The sequence below is a fragment of the Pleurodeles waltl genome, chromosome 3_2, assembly GCF_031143425.1.
Source record: "Pleurodeles waltl isolate 20211129_DDA chromosome 3_2, aPleWal1.hap1.20221129, whole genome shotgun sequence".
Lineage (NCBI taxonomy): Eukaryota > Metazoa > Chordata > Amphibia > Caudata > Salamandridae > Pleurodeles > Pleurodeles waltl.
The window spans coordinates 39,109,010-39,127,912 of NC_090441.1; the positions used below are offsets into that span (position 1 = coordinate 39,109,010).

General features: G+C 49.1%; 1 protein-coding gene across 2 annotated transcripts in view; it reads right to left on the bottom strand.

The window, feature by feature from the left end:
• The window catches only part of ZZEF1 (zinc finger ZZ-type and EF-hand domain containing 1), a 1,404,152-nt gene that overhangs the window by 22,095 nt on the left and 1,363,154 nt on the right, over positions 1-18,903 (bottom strand). For both annotated transcript variants that reach the window (XM_069226690.1, XM_069226689.1), the window contains exon 54: positions 656-727. In XM_069226690.1, coding sequence (XP_069082791.1) covers positions 656-727 — 72 coding nt within the window. The remainder of the gene's footprint in view (positions 1-655; positions 728-18,903) is intronic.

An 18,903-nucleotide genomic window follows, 5' to 3' on the forward strand; every position in this document is an offset into this window, starting at 1 on the left:
TTACCTCTGGATAGTGTGAGATAATACCATTTGAAGTTCTAAAAATGAATGAGCGAATGAGTCAATGGTTAGATTGGTCAAGGGATAGATTAAGAGTGAACGAGTGCATGGATAAAGCAATACACAAAAAGAACACAGGATGCCAGCAGAAAAAGCAACAACAGAAACCCGGGTGTGGGATACATGAATCGAGCAGGTGCAAAGCTAAGGACAGTGAAACAGGCATATTGAGAGCAGGCGAGGACACCAGTGCTTAGGCACAAGTACAGATTGGTGGGGTAGGCACTACCAATGCGGAAATGCACACATAGAAGGGAGCAGACACTCGGTGCAGAAAATATGAGCTAACAAGCAGGTTGAGGCAAATGTACAGCGATGATGGATAGACCCCCAGCGGGTCAGAGTCCTACAAAAGAGCGGACACCAGGTGTCGCAGAAGGCATTATTATTTCTGTACTTCAATATTGTAATGACAGGACAACACACTGAGAGATAAGTGGTGCCCTCCACGGACTGTGAATTTGGGTTCCAACATGTAATGTTTCAAAGACAAAGAACCTGCAGAAGGCATTAGATGTATCTGAAAAACCACAAAGAAGATTTACACTCTCAGAATTGCTTTCTACTCAAGTTGCTTACAGTACCAGCCCATTACCTGCATTGTGTAGCTGCGAATGTGGTCTTCTGTAGTTAAGGCAAGCAGGTAGTCTTGTAGGCATCCAAGTTCCTACATATGGTTGAAATAAAGGCAGCTTGATTAGGTTAAACATGCTGAACACTAATTACTAGCATGTGTTACTTATTTCAATAAAACTTTGCATTCTATCGATTTTGCTCGTCCACCTTCACATCAGTTGTGACTTAGAAACCCACTTTGCATTCAGATAGTTTGATCAAAACGAACAGGCTGACTGCTTCAAACTCATTGAGTCACCAGAGCGTGAACATATGTTGAGGAAAAAATAAGACATCAGTGAATGTTGCGCCAAACAAATCTGGAAACCCGAGAACAGTTCATCGAAACAGGGTTGAGCTTATTAACTCAAATCTGCTATTTCCAATTGAACCTGGGAAAATGCTTACTTCAAAGCATACTTACTCCTATCACAAACAAACTAGATGGAGCCATGCCTAAGAAGGTTCAGTAAATCTTTTAACTGTGGCACATGGAAAGTTTCATTTTCTTTAAGAATCATCATTATAAAACAGGGAATAATCACAACATTCTGAGAGTTGGTGGGGGCTTTGTAAATCTAAGAGATGAACTGGACATATTGTGTAACTGAATACCTTTCTCTTAGTGAGGAAGGCTCCTAATTAGTGAATAATATCTACACTGCACTTACAATAGAAATACACACACCTGTAGAAATAACTTGCTACTGGCTCAACCATTTTGAGACACTAACAACGAAGATTAAAACGTAGGACTCCATGTACTTTCACAAAGCACACACTGAAGCCATAGCCACAACCGAGAAACAACCAAAATGGACAAATCCTTCATTTTCTAAAGGGGGAAGGATGAACTGGACCCGTGCCCTGTTCGTCATTGTGAACAGGCACCAATGCAAGACCTGCCCAGGTCTTCCTTGCTCCATAATGTAAATTCTGTAGGTAAGGGAGGATTGTAGCCATTCTTACCTACCACAGTCATCCTTGCCTCACAGTGTAAATGCTGCTGGGGCAACACGCTTCTCAATGTCCCAGGCGCACAGGCATATATGGCTTGGGTACAAGGGTGGATGACAACAATTTAGGAATTTTGACTAACATGAGTACATCCCAAGCACTTCCTTTTAGCACTTCTAATGTTGTTAAAGGAGTATCCCTGCCACTTGTGCATTGTCAAAAAAACACAGAATCGGTCTGTAAATGCACTGTGCTGTACTTTCTGTCTGATTGAAAGAAAACAAAGAACTTTGGGGGTCATTACAACCTGGGCGGTCTTGCAAGAAGACCGCCGAGGCTGCGGGAGACAGAATACCGCCACTGCCAGCGGTATTCCTGGCTCCCTATTATGACATTTCCGCTGGGCCAGCGGACGGTAACAGTGTTACCGTCCGCTGGCCCAGCGGAAATGTCACATCAACATTGCTGCCGGCTCGTAATAGAGCCGGCGGCAATGCTTATGTGCAGCGGGTGCAGTAGCACCCGTTGCACATTTCACTGCCCGAAATTTGGGCAGTGAAATGCGCGACAGGGCTATGCCTGGGGGCCCCTGCACTGCCCATGCCAAGTGCATGGGCAGTGCAGGGGCCCCCAGGGGCACCCCAAGTCCCCTTACCGCCAGCCTTTCCATGGCAGTGTTTACCGCCACGGACAGGCTGGCGGTCGGGGACTCATAATCCCCAGGGCAGCGGATTATGACCGCCAGGGTCGTAATGACCCCCTTTGTTTTTAAGAAACACCTTGTTCGTAATTACTTATTTTTTAATCTACGTATCTCCCACTTTCACGATTGTATGTATTATTGAGTTTATAATGTATTGATAACACTGTGCCCAGATCCAGAGGGGATGTGCTAAATTACCTAGAATTGTGATTAAATCAACTTTGACTGACTTATTTACTGTCCTAAATTTCTATTTAGCCCTTATTAAATAAATCCAGTGGAACCACTGTTTTACGTATTTATGCTACCCAGGTTCAACAATGGTGATTTTGGTTGCTCTATTAGTTGGAGTCCATGGCTTGAATGCATTTTTTATACTTTATTGGTAGGGGGGGGGGGTGCTTTTTTATGTTTCCTTTGATTATAGCACATCAAGATAAATGTACCCCTTCTGTGATTTATGGGATTAGCTCTGAGATAAGGGATACTTATACTCATCTGAATGTTTTGAAGCTAAGTTCTCAGGAAAAGCCTTTGGAGTATTAACACTATTGTCAGCAATACGCAGTCAGTTTAACATTTGGTCTACTTTGATGTATGCTGCATGTTTCTTTCTTCTATGTTCCTGCAGATAACCATGCTTGTCTACCACAGCCTTTATTCTAAACACTTTTCAATGACAAATCAAACCACAGAGTTTCACACGGCTCAAAGTTGAAATACTGGGTTCTATTATAGGTAAGTAAAGGATACTAAGTATTTCTCACTGGAATTGTTTTTTGAAATTATTGCATTTTTCTAGAAAATGAGAGAGACGATTTGGGGGTAAATTAAATGACCGGAGTACAATGGAATATTTCTATTGGTGCAAAACAAGCATTGTAAGTAAATAGGACTGGTGTTGGCTGTCAGTCTTTTGGCTTTGTTGATGCTTGTTTGGTTTTCTCATAGTTTTTGTGAAATGATATTTTCAGTGAACGTTCAGGCTCTCACCAATACCAAACAAGCATTGGCAAAGCCAATAGGTCTCGCCTATACAAGAGCTACTGGCTTTTGCAATGTGTTTTTGCCATGTTGTACTTCAGTGTGGTTCCCGTTGAGCACAGCTAAAAGTTAGTGGCTTGGATTGTCAGAGTGAAGTGGGGGAGTAGAGTGTCATAGAATTGATTTGTTTGAATGATGTAGAGTGAAGTAGGAGGAATAGAGTGTCATACAGTTGAGCAGAGGGGAGTAGGGTTCAGTGGCAGAGTGTTGTGGGGTGGAATAGCGTGGAGTGGACTGAGGTAGTGGGGTGGATTGGAGTAGAATGGGTGGATTGGATGAGGGTAGATTTGGGTGGATTGGTGTGGGGTGGATAGAAATGGGGTGAGGAGGATGGAACTGGGGTGGATTCAAGTGGGGTGGATTAGATTGGATTGTTTGGGTGGTTTGGATTGGAGTGAAAGGGGTGGGTGGATTGGGGTGGAGTTGATTGTAATGAAGTAAGCTTGGGTGGATTAGACTGGACTGGAGTGGGGTGGATTAGATTGGAGTGGAGTGGGGTGAAATAGACTGGACCGGAGTGGATTAGATTGGGGTGGGGTGGATTGGTGTGGGGTGGGATGGACTGAGCTGGAATGGAGTGGGCCGGATTGTATTGGGGTGGGCTGGATTGATATGAGTGGGGCAGACTGAACTGGGATGGGGTGGACTGGATTGTGATAAAGTGTGCGGACTGGAGGTAGAGTGTGGTGAATTGGAGTGAGTGGTTGGAGTGGAGTGGGGTTAAGTTGAATGGTTTGGGAAGGGTGGATTGGATTGAGTGGGGTGTGTTGGATTGGATTGCAGTAGATTGGAGTTGGGTGGATTGGAGTGGGATGGAATGCATGGAGGTAGGGTGGATTGGAGTGCAGTGGGGTGGATGGATTGCATTGGTGTGGGGGGACTGAACTGGGATGAGGTGAGGTGAATTGAATTAGGGTGGGGTGGAGTGGTGTGGATTGGAGTGGATTGTATTGGAGTGGGGTAGGCTGGATCGATTGGATTGGAGTGTGGTGGACTGAACTGGGATGGGCTGTGGTAGATTGGGGTAGAATGGGGTGGATGAGACTGGAGTACATTGGGGTGGTCTAGACTGTACTAGGATGTATTGGACTGGGGTGGGTTGCATTCAGGTGAGGTGGACTGGACTGGTGTGGGGTGAACTGGACTGCAGTGGGGTAGACTGGAGTGGGATTGACTGGAGTGGAGTGCATCAGATTTGATTGAGTGGGGTGGATTGGATTGAGTGGTGTTAATTGGATTGAGTGGTGTGGATTAGGGTGTGGTGGGGTGAATGTGACTGAGTGTGGTGGATTGGATTGGGGTGGACTGACATGGGGTGGAGTGATTTGGGGTGGAATGGAGTAGATTGTGATGGATTTGACTGGAGTGGGGTGGATTTTGAAGGAGTGGACTGGATTGGGTTGGGGTGGATTGACTGCAGAGCGGTGTACTGGATTGAAGTGGGGGTAGATTAAGGTGGTTTTGAGTGGGGTAGATTTGACTGTGGTAGGGTGGATTAATGTGGACTGGACTGGACTGAGTGGGGTGGATTAAAGTGGCTTGTACCGGAGTGGAGTGGTTTGGATTGGAGGGAGGTGGATTGGGTAGTTTGGACTTGATTAGATTAAAGTGGGGTGGGCTGGATTGGAGTGGGGTGGGCTGGATTGGAGTGGGGTGGACTGGATTGGAGTAGGGTGGTTTGGATTGGAGTGGAATGATAAGTGGGTGGGATGATTGGAGTGGTATGGTTTGGATGGGAGTATGGTGGGTTGGATTGGAGGAGGGTGGATTGGACTGGAGTGGATTGGGGTGAGGTGCATTGTATTAGAGTGGGGTGGACAGGACTGGAGGGATTGGATTTGTGTGGGATTGACTGGGTTGTAGTGGGGTGGATTGCGTTTGATTGTCGTGTGGTGAGGGGGACTGAATTGGAGTGGGGCAGACTGTTCTGTATTGGAGTGGGTTTGTTTGGATTTTAGTGGGGCATGTTGGAGTGCAGCAGGTTGTTTTGGAATAAAGTGGGGCAGATTGTTTTGGACTGGAGCGGGGCAGGTTGTTTTGGATTGAAGTGGGGCAGATTGTTTTGGATTGGAGTGGTGCAGAGTGGAGTGAGGCAGATTGTTTTGGATTAGAGTGGGGCAGAGTGTTTTGAATTGCAGTGTAGCAGATTGCAGTGCAGCAGATTGTTTTGGACTGGGGCAGATTGTTTTGGACTGGAGTGGGGTAGATTGGAATGGGGCAGCTTGTTTTGGATTGGAGCACGCAGATTGTTTCACAGTGGTGCAGATTGTTTTTTATTTGAGTGGGGCGAATTGGAATGGGGCAGCCTGGGAGGATTGAAGTGGGGTGGGTTAGAGTGGATTTGGTTATGGTGGAGTGGATTGTTGTGGGATAAAATGGGTTGGACTGGGGCAATTATGGTGGGGTGTACTGCACGATTATGTGTTAAAGCATCATTTCAGAGATTGCACATAATAAAGAAACACTGTTGCTTTGCAATATTTCTAACAACTTAATTGTCATCCTTTGAGAAGAGCGCCCACGAGCAAAAACAAAAGAAAACATGGGTGGAAAGTGAGAAAAGACGCCATGGCAAAATAAAAGAAAGTCAGCTTTAAAAAAAAAAAACTTTGCAATTTTGTTTGTCCTGCTGGGTAAGTTTGGATGAACCCCTCATCAGAACCCGACATCGCCATAGCCATCCCAGAGAGTTACAAAATCACCCGTAGAGACCGCACCAACAAACCAGGAGGAGGCATCGCCATAATATGCAGAAACTCCATAAAAATCTCCACCAACACCAACGACTCCCTAGACAACGCAGAACACCTACACTTTCAAATACACATAAACGCTAACGCCACCCTTAGAGGAACCCTCATCTACAGACCACCAGGACCCCGCCCCCCATTCTGTGACTCCATCGCCGATACCATCAGCTCCCACGCCCTCTCCTCCACAGACTACATACTCCTTGGTGACCTCAACTTTCACCTGGAAAGCACCCATGACTGCAACACCACAGCCCTGCTGGACAACCTCACAAACCTCGGCCTCAAGCAACTGGTCACCTCACCCACCCACTCAGCAGGACACACACTAGATGCCATCTTCACCTCCAGCAAGCCAAATCATCGCTCTGAGCCGTCATCAACAGTTCCTTCGACACCGCAACCTTCATAGACATTTGGAAGCACACCGAAGTCAACGCTCTTCTCAAAAAACCCAAAGCAGACCCGGAAGACCTCACGAACTACCGACCCATTTCTCTTTTCCCCTTCCCCGCAAAGGTCGGCGAGAAGATAGTCAATGCACTACTATCGCACTTCTTTTAAGAAAACAACATACTCAACACCTCCCAATCTGGATTCTGCAAGAACCACAGTACTGAGACCGCCCTCATCGCCTGCACAGATGACATCAGGACCAGAGTGGACAAGAGCGAGACCGTCACCCTCATCCTCCTAGACCTCTCTGCAGCTTTTGACACCGTATACCACCAAACTATTCGCACACACCTGTTCGACACTGGAATTTGCCACAAGGCCCTGGACTGGCTCACCTCCTTCCTCTCCGAAAGAACACAAAGAGTTCCCCTCCCTCCTTTCTGGTCTACAGCCACCAAGATCATCTGTGGGGCCCCCCAAGGATCCTCCCTCAGCCCCGCCCTCTTCAACATCTACATGGCTCCTCTTGCCAACATCCTCCGCCCCCACGGCATCATCATCATTTCTTACGCTGATGACACCCAGTTCATCATCTCCCTCACCAAGAACCCAGCCACCGCTAAGATTAACCTGCACCCCAGACTCCTTATGGATTTAGGTGGTGGACTCTCCCTCATGAGAGGGATGGGGGGGTGCTTAAAAAGTAGACAAGGTGATTGATTGGCCTACATGAAAAGTTGTCACCACTTTGGGAAGGAAGGAAGTCCTGGTACGAAGCACCACTTTGTCAGGATGGACAGATAGAAATGCTGGCTTCGAAGAGAGAGCCTGGAGCTCACTCACTCTGTGAGCAGAGGTGATGGCAATGAAGAAGGCAGTTTTAAGAGTCAAGAAACGCAGGGGACAGTTGTGGAGTGGCTCGAAAGTAGCACACATGAGATATGTGAGGACCAAATTCAAATTCCACTGAGGCATTATAATAGGGATAGGAGGGAACATGGGGGTGAGTCCTTTAAGAAACCTCCCAACAATGGGAGATTTGAACAGAGAAGGTTGGTCTGGCAGTCCTAAAAAGGCAGCGATGGCAGACAAACAATTCTTGAGGGTACCCAGAGCAGAGCCCTGCTGGGGAAGAGAGGGGATGAAAAGGAGAACCTCAGAGAGAAGTGCAGAAACTGGCTCAACAGATTTGTTGATACACCATGCCATAAATTTGTTCCAACGACAGCCATATACCGTTTTGGTGGAGGGACGCCTGGGCTGCTAAGATAACATTACAGACTTCAGGCGGAAGGTCAAAAGCTGTCAATTGCCACTGCTCAATCTCCACACAAAGAGGTGGAGACTGGACAGGTTCGGGTGAAGGAATGTCCCCTGCTGATGCAAAAGAAGATCCTCCCGAAGAGGCAGTCTGATTGGAGGATCGATGCCCATGCTCAATAGCTCATGATACCAGACTCTTCATGCCCAGTCCAGAACTGCCAGGATTACTTGGGCCCAGTCGTGCCTGATCTTCTTCAGAACTCTGGGCATATGTGGTATTGGCAGGAAGGCGTAAAGGAGGCCTGAACTCCACCAGAGATGAAAAGCGTTGCTGAGCGAGTGCCGCCTTGGAAACTCCAACACGCAAAACAAGGGACAATGCACGTTCTCTGTGGAGGCAAACAGATCTAACCAACGCTCTCCCCACTGCTGAAAGAGACCTTGCACCACCTCCGGATGGAGACTCCATTCGTGATCGACTATGGATCGACAGTAGAGTTTGTCTGCTCTGGTGTTCAGAGAGCCCACCAGATGTTGAACCACCAGGGAAATGTCCCAGAATTCCAACCATGTCCAGAGGCGAAGAGCTGCTTGACAGAGGGTCTACAACCCCACTCTGCCCTGCTTGTTGCAGTACCACATGGTGGTGGTTTTGTTGGTAAACACCTGCACCACTTTCCCTTTGAGAGAGGGAAGGAATGCTTTCAATGCAACTCAAATCGTCCAGAACTCCAAAAACCTGATGTGGAGCCCGGACTCTACCGGAGACCAGAGGCCTCTAATCTCCGCCTCTTCCATGTGGCCGCATCTGTCAATTCTGTGACATCTGATTGAGGAAGGGAGAGAGACCTGCAACAGCCAGTTGTCGAGGTAGGGGAAGACTGAAAACCCTAACCTGCGCAGATGAGCTGTAACCACTACCATCACCTTTGTGAAAACCCGAGGGGAGCTGGAAAGGCATAAGTGGAGCACGGTGAACTGAAAGTAAGCTTGTGACTTACCATAAATCTTAAGTAACATCAGTGGGTCGGCAGGGCGGCAATGTGGAAATAGGCGTTCTGCAAGTCCAAAGCTACCATCCAGTCTCCAGAGTCCAGGGCAGCAGACAGGACTTTTTGAACTTCTCCTTCTTGAGGAAGAGATTGAGGGACCGGAGAGCTAAGATAGGGCAAAGACCCTTGGGGACTAGAAAGTAGTGGGAATAACAACCACAACCTACTTCTGGCACAGGGACCCTCTTTATTGCTCTCATGACCAAGAGAGCTGTCACTTCCTCGTGGAGAAGTGCCAAATGATCCTCTGACAGATGATTGTATGATGGTGGCACGGCCGGAGGGGTAGTCTTGAAAGGGAGGGAGTAGCCCCTTCTGACAATTTGCAACACCTACCTGTCCATGGTGATAGATTCCCAATAGGACAGGTGATGGTGGATCCCGCCGCCAACTTGTCCAGGATGTTCCAATGGACGAGGAAGGCTTGGAGGCGGTGGTGGATCGCTGGCTCCCTGATCCACGAGTACATGGGATCCCGCAGCCACGCAGAGACTGTGAAGCATGCCCGGGTCGGTTGGTGGGTGGAAATGGATGTAGGAAAGTACCATCTTGCCTGACATGTTACCCCCATTTTTACATGTATGTCAGTTTGTTTTTGCCTGTCTCACTGGGATCCTGCTAGCCAGGACCCCCCAGTGCTCATAGTTTGTGGCCTGAATGTGTACCTGTGTAGTGACTGTGTCACTGAGGCTCTGCTAATCAGGACCTCAGTGCTTATGCTCTCTCTGCCTTTAAAATTGTCACTATAGGCTAGTGACCATTTTCACCAATTCTAATTGGCACACTGGAACACCCTTATAATTCCCTAGCATATGGTACCTAGGTACCCAGGGTATTGGGGTTCCAAAAGATCCCTATGGGCTGCAGCATTTCTTTCGCAACCCATAGGGAGCTCAGACAAATCTTACACAGGACTGTCACTGCAGCCTGAGTGAAATAATGCACACGTTATTTCACAGCCATTTTACACTGTAGTTAAGTAACTGATAAGTCACCTATATGTCTAACCCTCACTTAGTTAAGGTTAGGTGCAAAGTTACTAAGTGTGAGGGCACCCTGGCACTAGCCAAGGTGCCCCCACATAGTTCAGGGCAATTTCCCCGGACTTTGTGAGTGCGGGGACACCATTACACGTGTGCACTACCTATAGGTCAATACCTATATGTAGCTTCACAATGGTAACTCCGAATATGGCCATGTAACATGTCTAAGATCATGGAATTGTCACCCCATGCCAAATCTGGTATTGGGGGGCCAATTCCATGAACCCTCGGGGCTCCACTATGGACCCCGGGTACTGCCAAACCAGCTCTCTGGGGTTTTCTCTGCAGCTACAGCTGCTGCCAATCCACAGACAGGGTTCTGCCCTCCTGGGGTCTGGGCAGCCCAGTCCCAGGAAGGCAGAACAAAGACTTTCCTCTGAGAGAGGGTGTCACACCCTCTCCCTTTGGAAATAGGTGTTAAAGGCTGGGGAGGAGTAGCCTCTCCCAGCCTCTGGAAATGCTTTGAAGGGCACAGATGGTGCCCTCCTTGCATAAACCAGTCTACACCGGTTCAGGGAACCCCCAGTCCCTGCTCTGGCACGAAACTGGAGAAAGGAAAGAGGAGGGACCACTACCCTGTCCATCACCACCCAAGGGGTGGTGCCCAGAGCTCCTCCAGTGTGTCCCAGACCTCTGCCATCTTGAATCAAGAGGTGTGAGGGCACTCTGGAGGCCTCTGAGTGGCCAGTGCCAGCAGATGACGTCAGAGACCCCTCCTGATAGGTGCTTACCTGACTAAGTGGCCAATCCTCCTCTTAGGGCTATTTAGGGTCTCTCCAGTGGGCTTTTCTTCAGACAACGACTTGCAAGAATTCATCAGAGTTCCTCTGCATCTCCCTCTTCGACTTCTGCCAAGGATCGACCGCTGACTGCTCCAGGATGCCTGCAAAACTGCAACAAAGTAGCAAGAAGACTACCAGCGACATTGTAGCGCCTAATCCTGCCGCCTTTCTCGACTGTTTCCTGGTGGTGCATGCTTTGGGGGCTGCCTACCTTCATCCTGCACTGGAAGCCACCAAGAAATCTCCCGTGGGTTGACAGAATCTTCCCCCTGCCTCAGCAGGCACCAAACTTCAGCGTCACCGGTACTCTGGGACCCCGCTCATCCTGACGAGTGTGGCCCCTGGAACACAGGTGGTGGATCCAAGTGACCCAGACTGTGCAGTGGTCCAACTGTCCTGTGCACTGCGTGAACTGCAGCTGCTAGGGCTTCTGTGCACATTTCCAAGGAATCCTTCATGCACAGCCTAGCCCAGGTCCCCAGTACTCCGTCTTGCAATGCTCAGCTCCCTGAGATTATCTCCGGCTCCGTGGGACCCTCTGTTGTAGTGTTGAGACAACCGCCGTGCTCAGTCTTCTTGAACCCGTGTTCAAGGACTTCTGCAGATGCTACCTTCTTGTGCGTGGACTCTCTATGTTGCTGAGGGCCCCCTCTGTCTCCTCTCCCAAGTGGCAACATCCTGGTCCTTCCTGGGCCTGGGCAGCACCCTTTTTCTTCAACCGCGACCTTTGCAGCTAGCAAGGCTTGTTTGTGGTCTTTTGCCAAGGAAACAACTCTGCATCCTCCAGCACTCCTTGGGACATCTTCTGCGCGAAGGAGAAGTTCCAAACTTCTTTCGTTGTTGCAGAATCTTCAGCTTCTTCCATCCGGAGACAGCCATTTTGCACCTTCATCCGGGGTTTAGTGGGCTCCTGCCCCCCCTTGGACACTTTCACGACTCTTGGACTTGGTCCCCTTCCTTTGCAGGTCCTCAGGTCCAGGAATCCGTCATCAGTTCTTTGCAGTCTGTTGTGGTCTTTGCAAAATCCTCCATCGCGAGTTTAGTGTGTTTCTGGAGAAGTAGTAGCAGTTTACTCCTTCTTTTCAGGGTCTTGGGGTGGGCTATCTTGAACACCCTTAGTGTTTTCTTACACTCCCAGCGATCCCCTACACACTACACTAGCCTAGGGGCCCATTCGTGGTTCGCATTCCACTTTCTTAGTATATGGCTTCTGTTGCCCCTAGGCCTATTGCATCCTATTGTATTCTACAGTGTTTGCACTACTTTCTGACTGTTTTACTTACCTGATTTTGGTTTGTGTATATATTTTGTGTATTTTACTTACCTCATAAGGGAGTATATCCTCTGAGATATTTTTGGCACATTGTCACTAAAATAAAGTACCTTTAGTTTTAGTAACTCTGAGTATTGCGTTTCTTGTGTGATAGTGCTATATGATATAAGTGGTATAGTACGAGCTTTGCATGTCTCCTAGTTCAGCCTAAGCTGCTCTGCTATAGCTACCTCTATCAGCCTAAGCTGCTAGAACACTACTAATCTACTAATAAGGGATAACTGGACCTGGTACAAGGTGTAAGTACCATCAGGAACCCACTATAAGCCAAGGCCAGCCTCCTACAATGGAAGCTGCTGGGTGCCTCTTCCGTAGGCATGAAGGGAGCGAAAAGTAGACTGTGGGGGGCAAGGAGCAGCTACAAGGCCAAAGGACTGAGCCAAAGCCCAAAAGTCTTTAAAGCGCTCGAGCGATGAGTCCACTTTGTCGCCGAAGAGACGGGTGCTGTAGCAAGCTTGCCTGGTGTGTGGTGGACACACAGGATACCTGGACACACAGGTCCAGGTATCCCCTATTAGCCTATTAGTGAAGTGTAGGCAGTGTCTGGGAAGCCAGGGCTCTTTAGAGGTAGCTATGGATGAGCAGCCAAGACTTATCTAGAAGACATGCAAAGCTTATGCATTACCACTATAGTCACAAGTAGTTTGTCAAACATGAAATAACCACACAGTATTACAAAAATAAAGGTACTTTATTATGGTAATACAGATGCAAGAATACTGAATAGACAGTCCCCCCACTGGAGGTAAGTAAACACACTATTATATACACATTAGCAATCAGTAAAGATCATAGAAGAACAAGTTACTTACCTTCGGTAACACATTATCTGGTAGAGACTCTATCTAGTTGCAGATTCCTTTCCTGGCATCAGCTTGGAATCCATAATTTTTTGCTGGGCAGTACCCTGAGTGTGCCGTCGGGTGGCGTCATTCAGATCCGTGTGGTGTCGTTGGAGCAGTCTGTGACGTCATGGTCACCTATAAAGGCAACACCCCTCGCATATGTCAGTTCTTTTACCCACGAACTTCCACGCCAGAAGCGCAGTCATGGATAGAACCAACGGTTTGTCTGTGCAGAACAAGGGCCCTGAAAGTGATAAACCCTTACTGAAGGAAAGTGCCATTGTTACCATCCCACCTTTTGCCTGATATTAATGCCAACTTTTATTGAAAGTGTGCTGGGATCCTGCTAACCAGGACCCAGCACCAGTGTTCTTTGACAAAATCTGTACCTTTGTTTCCACAATTGGCACACCCATGGCACACAGTTAAGTCCCTTGTAATAGGTACCCCTGGTACCAAGGGCCCTGTGGCCAGGAAAGGTCACCAAGGGCTGCAGCATGTATTATGCCACCCTAGGGGACCCCTCACCAAGCACATGTACACTGCCCCTGTAGCTTTTGTGTGCTGGTGGGGAGAAAAAGGCAAAGTCGACATGGCTGCCCTCTCAGGGTGCCATTCCGACAAACCATTGCCTGTGACATAGGTAAGTCACCCCTCTGGCAGGCCTTACAACCCTAAAGCAGGGTGCCCTATACCACAGTTGAGGGCATAATTGCATGAGCAATGTGCCCCTACAATGTCTAAGTTCATTCTTAGACATTGTAAGTGCAGTGTAGACATATTGGGTATATGGTCTGGGAGTCTGTCATTACGAACTCCACAGCTCCATAATGGCTCCACTGAATACTGGGAAGTGTGATATCAAACTTCTCAGCAAGATAAACCCACACTGATGCCAGTGTGGAATTTATTGGAAAATATACCCAGGGGGCATCTTAGAGATGCCCCCTGTATGTTAGCCAAACTGCTAGTGGCGGACTGACCAGTCTGTGCCAGCCTGCCACTTTCAGACACTTTTCTGACTACATGGGGTGAGAGCCTTTGTGCTCTCTGTGGCCAGAAACAAAGCCTGTCCTGGGTGGAGGTGTTTCCCACCACCCCTCTGCAGAAACTGTAACACCTGGCGGTGAGCCTCAAATGCTCAAGCCTCATGTTACAAGTGCCCCAGGGCACTCCAGGTAGTGGAGTTGCCCGTCCCCTGGACAAAGCCCCACTTTTGGCGGCAAGTCTGGTGGGAAAATTAGGGAAAACAGGGAGGAGTGACCACCCCAGCTATGACCACCCCTAAGGTGCCAACAGCTGAGGTGACCCCCTCCCTGCAGAATCCTCCATCTTAGTTTGGAGGACAGGGACCAATAGGGTTAGGTTTGTGTACCCCTCCCCGTATGGAGTGGACACAGGAAGGGTGTAGCCACCTTCAGAGACAGTAGCTATTGGCTACTGCCCTCTGACCCATGTGACACCCCTAAATCTAGGATTTAAGGGCTCCCCTGAACCCAAGTCATCAAATTACTGGAGATCTCACAAGAAAGAAGAAGGAAGACACAAACTGGCTTGGCCCCAGGCCTACCGGCCTGTCACCTGCTTCAGAGAACCTGCAACAAAGAGGAGATTCATCCTGCGGGACCAGCGACCTCTGCCAAGCTCAAGAGGACTGCCCTGCATCACAAAGGACCAAGAACTCCTGTGGACAGTGGCCCTGTCCAAGATGAAACTACAACTAAGGACTCCAGAGCATCCCCAGATCCGCGAGTCATGACCACCCTGCACCCGATGCCCAAGGGCTGTGTCTAGGTGGCCCAACTGGCTAGAGAGGATCCCCAGGCGATTCTGAGCAAGTGCCCACCATGGGTCGACCTCTCCTGCCCCTCACGACGACGCCTGCAGTGTGAATCCAGAGGACCTTCCTGATCGCTAAAGCTCTGGACTATGATATATGACGCTTAAAGATACACTACACCTGCAAACCCCCAGGCCTTGGAGAACGCGATCACAGGTGCAGCAACGTTCAGCAGGCAGCCCTTCTACTTGTCCAGCCTGTGGATTTCCCGAACCAACCCCCTGGACCAAGCCTGCAGCATTTAAGTGAGCCCCGGAGCCCCTCATGCGAAAACATTTGGAGGCCGACGCTCTGTTTGCACACTGCACCTGGCCACCCCTGTGCCACGGAGGGTGTGTGTTTGGTGCCTACTTGTAACCCCCCCCGGTGCTCCTCTAAACCCCCCAGGTTTGCCCTCCGAAGACGCGGGTACTCACATGCCAGTAGATCTGAAACTGAGTGCCCCCAGTCTCCATAGGAGCCCAAGTTAAATTTGACTCAACTGTGACCTCTGTACCCAGCTGGCCCGTGTTGCTGGTTATGGGATTTTGGGGTTAACTTGAACCCCAACCCGTGGACTTCCTAAACCCCGGAGACTGGAACTGTAAGTCAAGTACCTACCTGTAAATCATACTAACTTTCCTTCCCCCCCGAACTGTTTCTGAAAATTGCACTGTCAACTTTTAGTAAAAGATTATTCCCATTTATTCTAAAACTGTACAAATTACCGATTCCAAACAGTCATATTGATTCATAAATGAAATACAGATTTATTAATGTACTTACCTGCAACTTGAATCTTGTGGTTCTAGAAATAAAAATATATTTTTGCTATGTAAAAACATTGGTCTGGAGTTAAGTCATTGAGTGTGTGCTTCTATTGTCTGTATGTGTACAACAAATGCTTTGCACTACCCTCTGATAAGCTTAACTGCTCGACTACACTACCACAAAATAGAGCATTAGTATTTTCTACTTTAGCCTCTGTTAAGCCTCTGGGGATCCCCTAGATTCTGTGCACACTATATCTCATTTTGATATAGTATATAGAAAGCCAGCTTCCTACACTAACCCTATTAGATAAATCCGCAGAGCGAGGAGGCATGGTGGGTGTAAGGAATCTGCAGCTAGATAGTCTCTCTACCGGATAATGTGTTACCAAATCAATCAATCATTAATCATTAAATTTATAAAGCGCGCTATGTACCCGTTAAGGTTTCGAGGCGCTTGGGGGGGGGGTCGCTGCTATCGTTCGAAGAGCCATGTCTTGAGGAGCCTCCTGAAGATGAGGAGGTCCTGGGTCTGGCGTAGTGAGGTCGGGAGTGAGTTCCAGGTCTTGGCGGCGAGGTGGGAGAAGGATCTGCCGCCAGAGGTCTTTTGCTGGATTCGGGGGACGATGGCGAGGGCAAGGTTGGCAGAGCGTAGTTGGCGTGAGGGAACATAGAAGTTGAGTCTGGTGTTCAGGTAGGTGGGTCCGGTGTCGTGTAGTGCCTTGTGTGCGTGGGTGAGGAGTTTAAAGGTGATCCTTTTGTCCACGGGGAGCCAGTGGAGGTCCTTCAGGTGGTGGGAGATGTGACATCGGCGGGGTATGTCGAGGATCAGGCGGGCGGATGCGTTCTGGATGTGTTGGAGTCGTTTGATGTCTTTTGTTGGGATGCCTGTGTAGAGTGCGTTGCCGTAGTCGAGTCTGCTACTGACGAGGGCTTGGGTCACCATCTTTCTGGTTCCTGTTGGAATCCACTTGAAGATCCTGCGGAGCATGCAGAGGGTGTTAAAACAGGAAGAGGAGACAGCGTTGACCTATTTGGACATGGTGAGAGCAGAGTCAAGGATGAAGCCGAGGTTTCGTGCGTGGCTGGCTGGGGTGGGTGGGGGGCCCAGGGCGGTGGGCCACCAAGAGTCGCTCCAGGCCGAGGGGGTGCGACCAAGGATGAGGACTTCCGTCTTGTCGGAGTTAAGTTTCAGGCGGCTGTTGCTCATCCATTCGGCGATGGATTTCAGTCCCTCGTGGAGGTTGGCTTTGGCGGTGAGAGGATCTTTGGTCAGGGAGAGGATGAGCTGGGTGTCCACATGTTTGCAGAACACTGCTGCCTGGACAATCAGGTCTGAAGAGATGGACAGTTTGCCCGTTCTGTCCTGACTTCCTAGTGTGAGAAGATGTATCCGCAGTCAACCACCAGGAGGTTATGGCTTGGGTATCTTTTCTAAGGTAAGGAATCTGCAGCTAGAAGTCTCTATAAGATGAACAAGTTACTTCCAAGGTAAGGAAGTAACTTGTTCATCTTATAGAGACTTCTAGCTGCAGATTCCTTACCTTAGAAAAGATACCCAAGCCATAACCTCCTGGTGGTTGACTGCGGATACATCTTCTCACACTAGGAAGTCAGGACAGAACGGGCAAACTGTCCATCTCTTCAGACCTGATTGTCCAGGCAGCAGTGTTCTGCAAACATGTGCAAAGATGCCCACATTGGTGCCTGACAGATATCCATGACTGGAACACCTTGTGCTAGCGCAGTGGTAGCAGCCTTGCCCCTGGTGGAATGAGTCCTCAGGAGGCTGCTTCTTGAACAGTGCATTGCACATCTTAATGCAGAGAACCACCCAGTGCAAAATGGTTCGTTTCTGCACTGCCCGACTCTTCTTAGCTGCCACCTACCCTACAAAGAGTTGGTGATCCACCTAGAAGTGTTTTGTGCGGTCAAGGAAGAACAACAACGCTCTTTTTGGGTTCAGTCGGTGCAGTCGCTCCTCTTCCTTAGAGGGATGAGGTAGAGAAAAGAAGGTGGGCAGGGTGATGTTTTGACCCAGATGAAATGGGGTCACCACCTTGGGGAGGAAAGAGGCACGAGCTTGGAGTACCACCTTGTCTGGAAACGTAGTGAGATACAGAGGCTTAAATTAAAGAGCCTGCATCTCACTCACCCTCCTGGCAGATGTTACTGCCACTAAGAAGGCTGTCTTGATGGTGAGCAGCCGGAGGGGACAGTTCCGAAAGGGTTCGAAGGGAGCATACATGAGAAATTTGAGGACAAGATTGAAGTCCCATTGAGGCATAGCAAAGTGCGTAGAGGGAAACATATGTACAAACCCTTTGAGGACTCTATGTACAATGGGAGATTTGAACGGTGAAGGCTGATCAAGCAGCCGAAGGAATGCAGATAAGGCAGAAAGATAGCCCTTGAGAGTACCCAAGGTAAAACCCCGTTGGGCAAGGAATAGTATAAACAGAAGGATATCAGAAAGAGCATAAAGAGGTTCAACAGATCTTTCTGCACCATAGTATACAAAACGTTTCCAACGGCAGGCATATACCGTTTTAGTGGAAGGATGCTTGGCTGCCGAAATAACTTTACAGACTTCGGGAGGAAGGTCAAAACCCATGAACTGCCCCCGCTCAATCTCCGTGCATGAAGGCGCAGAGTTGACAGGTTCAGGTGGAGAACTTTCCCCTGCTGCTGTGACAGAAGAGCCTCCTGAAGGGGCAGCCTGATTGGAGGATTGATGCTCATTTTCAGAAGCTTGGGATACCAGACTCTCCGTGCCGAGTCCGGAGCCACTAGAATTGCATGGGCCCAGTCATCCTTGATCTTCTTGAGAACTCTGGGCAGAAGTGGTATGGGCGGAAAGGCGTACAGGAGGCCTGAATTCCACTCATGACGAAAAGCGCCCCCGAGGGATTTCTGCCTTGGAAACTCCAACGCACATACTGCTGACACTGTGCATTCTCTGCGGAGGCAAACAGAACTAAACAAGGCTCTCCCCACTGCTGGAAGAGTCCTTTCTCCACCTCAGAGTGGAGACACCATTCGTGACCCGCTAGGCATCTACGGCTGAGTTCGTCCACCCTGGTTTTCAGAGAACCTGCCAGGTGTTGAACCACCAGGGTTTTGCCCTTCCGTTCCAGCCATGTCCACAGACGCAGGACCTCTCGACAAAGGGTCCACAACCCCACACCGCCCAGCTCGCTGCAGTACCACATTGCAGTAGTGTTGTCCATGAACACCTGCACCATCTTCCCCTTTACAACAGGAAGAAATGCTTTCAATGCTAGTCGGATCGCCCAGAGCTCCAGTAAACTGATTTGGAGTCTGGATTCCGCCGGAGACCAGAGGCCTCTGATCTCCACCTCAACCAGATGGCCACCCCATTCCAGAAGTGACACACCTGTCACTATGTAAGATCTGGTTGGGGAAGGGAGTGGAGTCTGCCTCTGACCCAATCGCAGTTCCCTAACTACC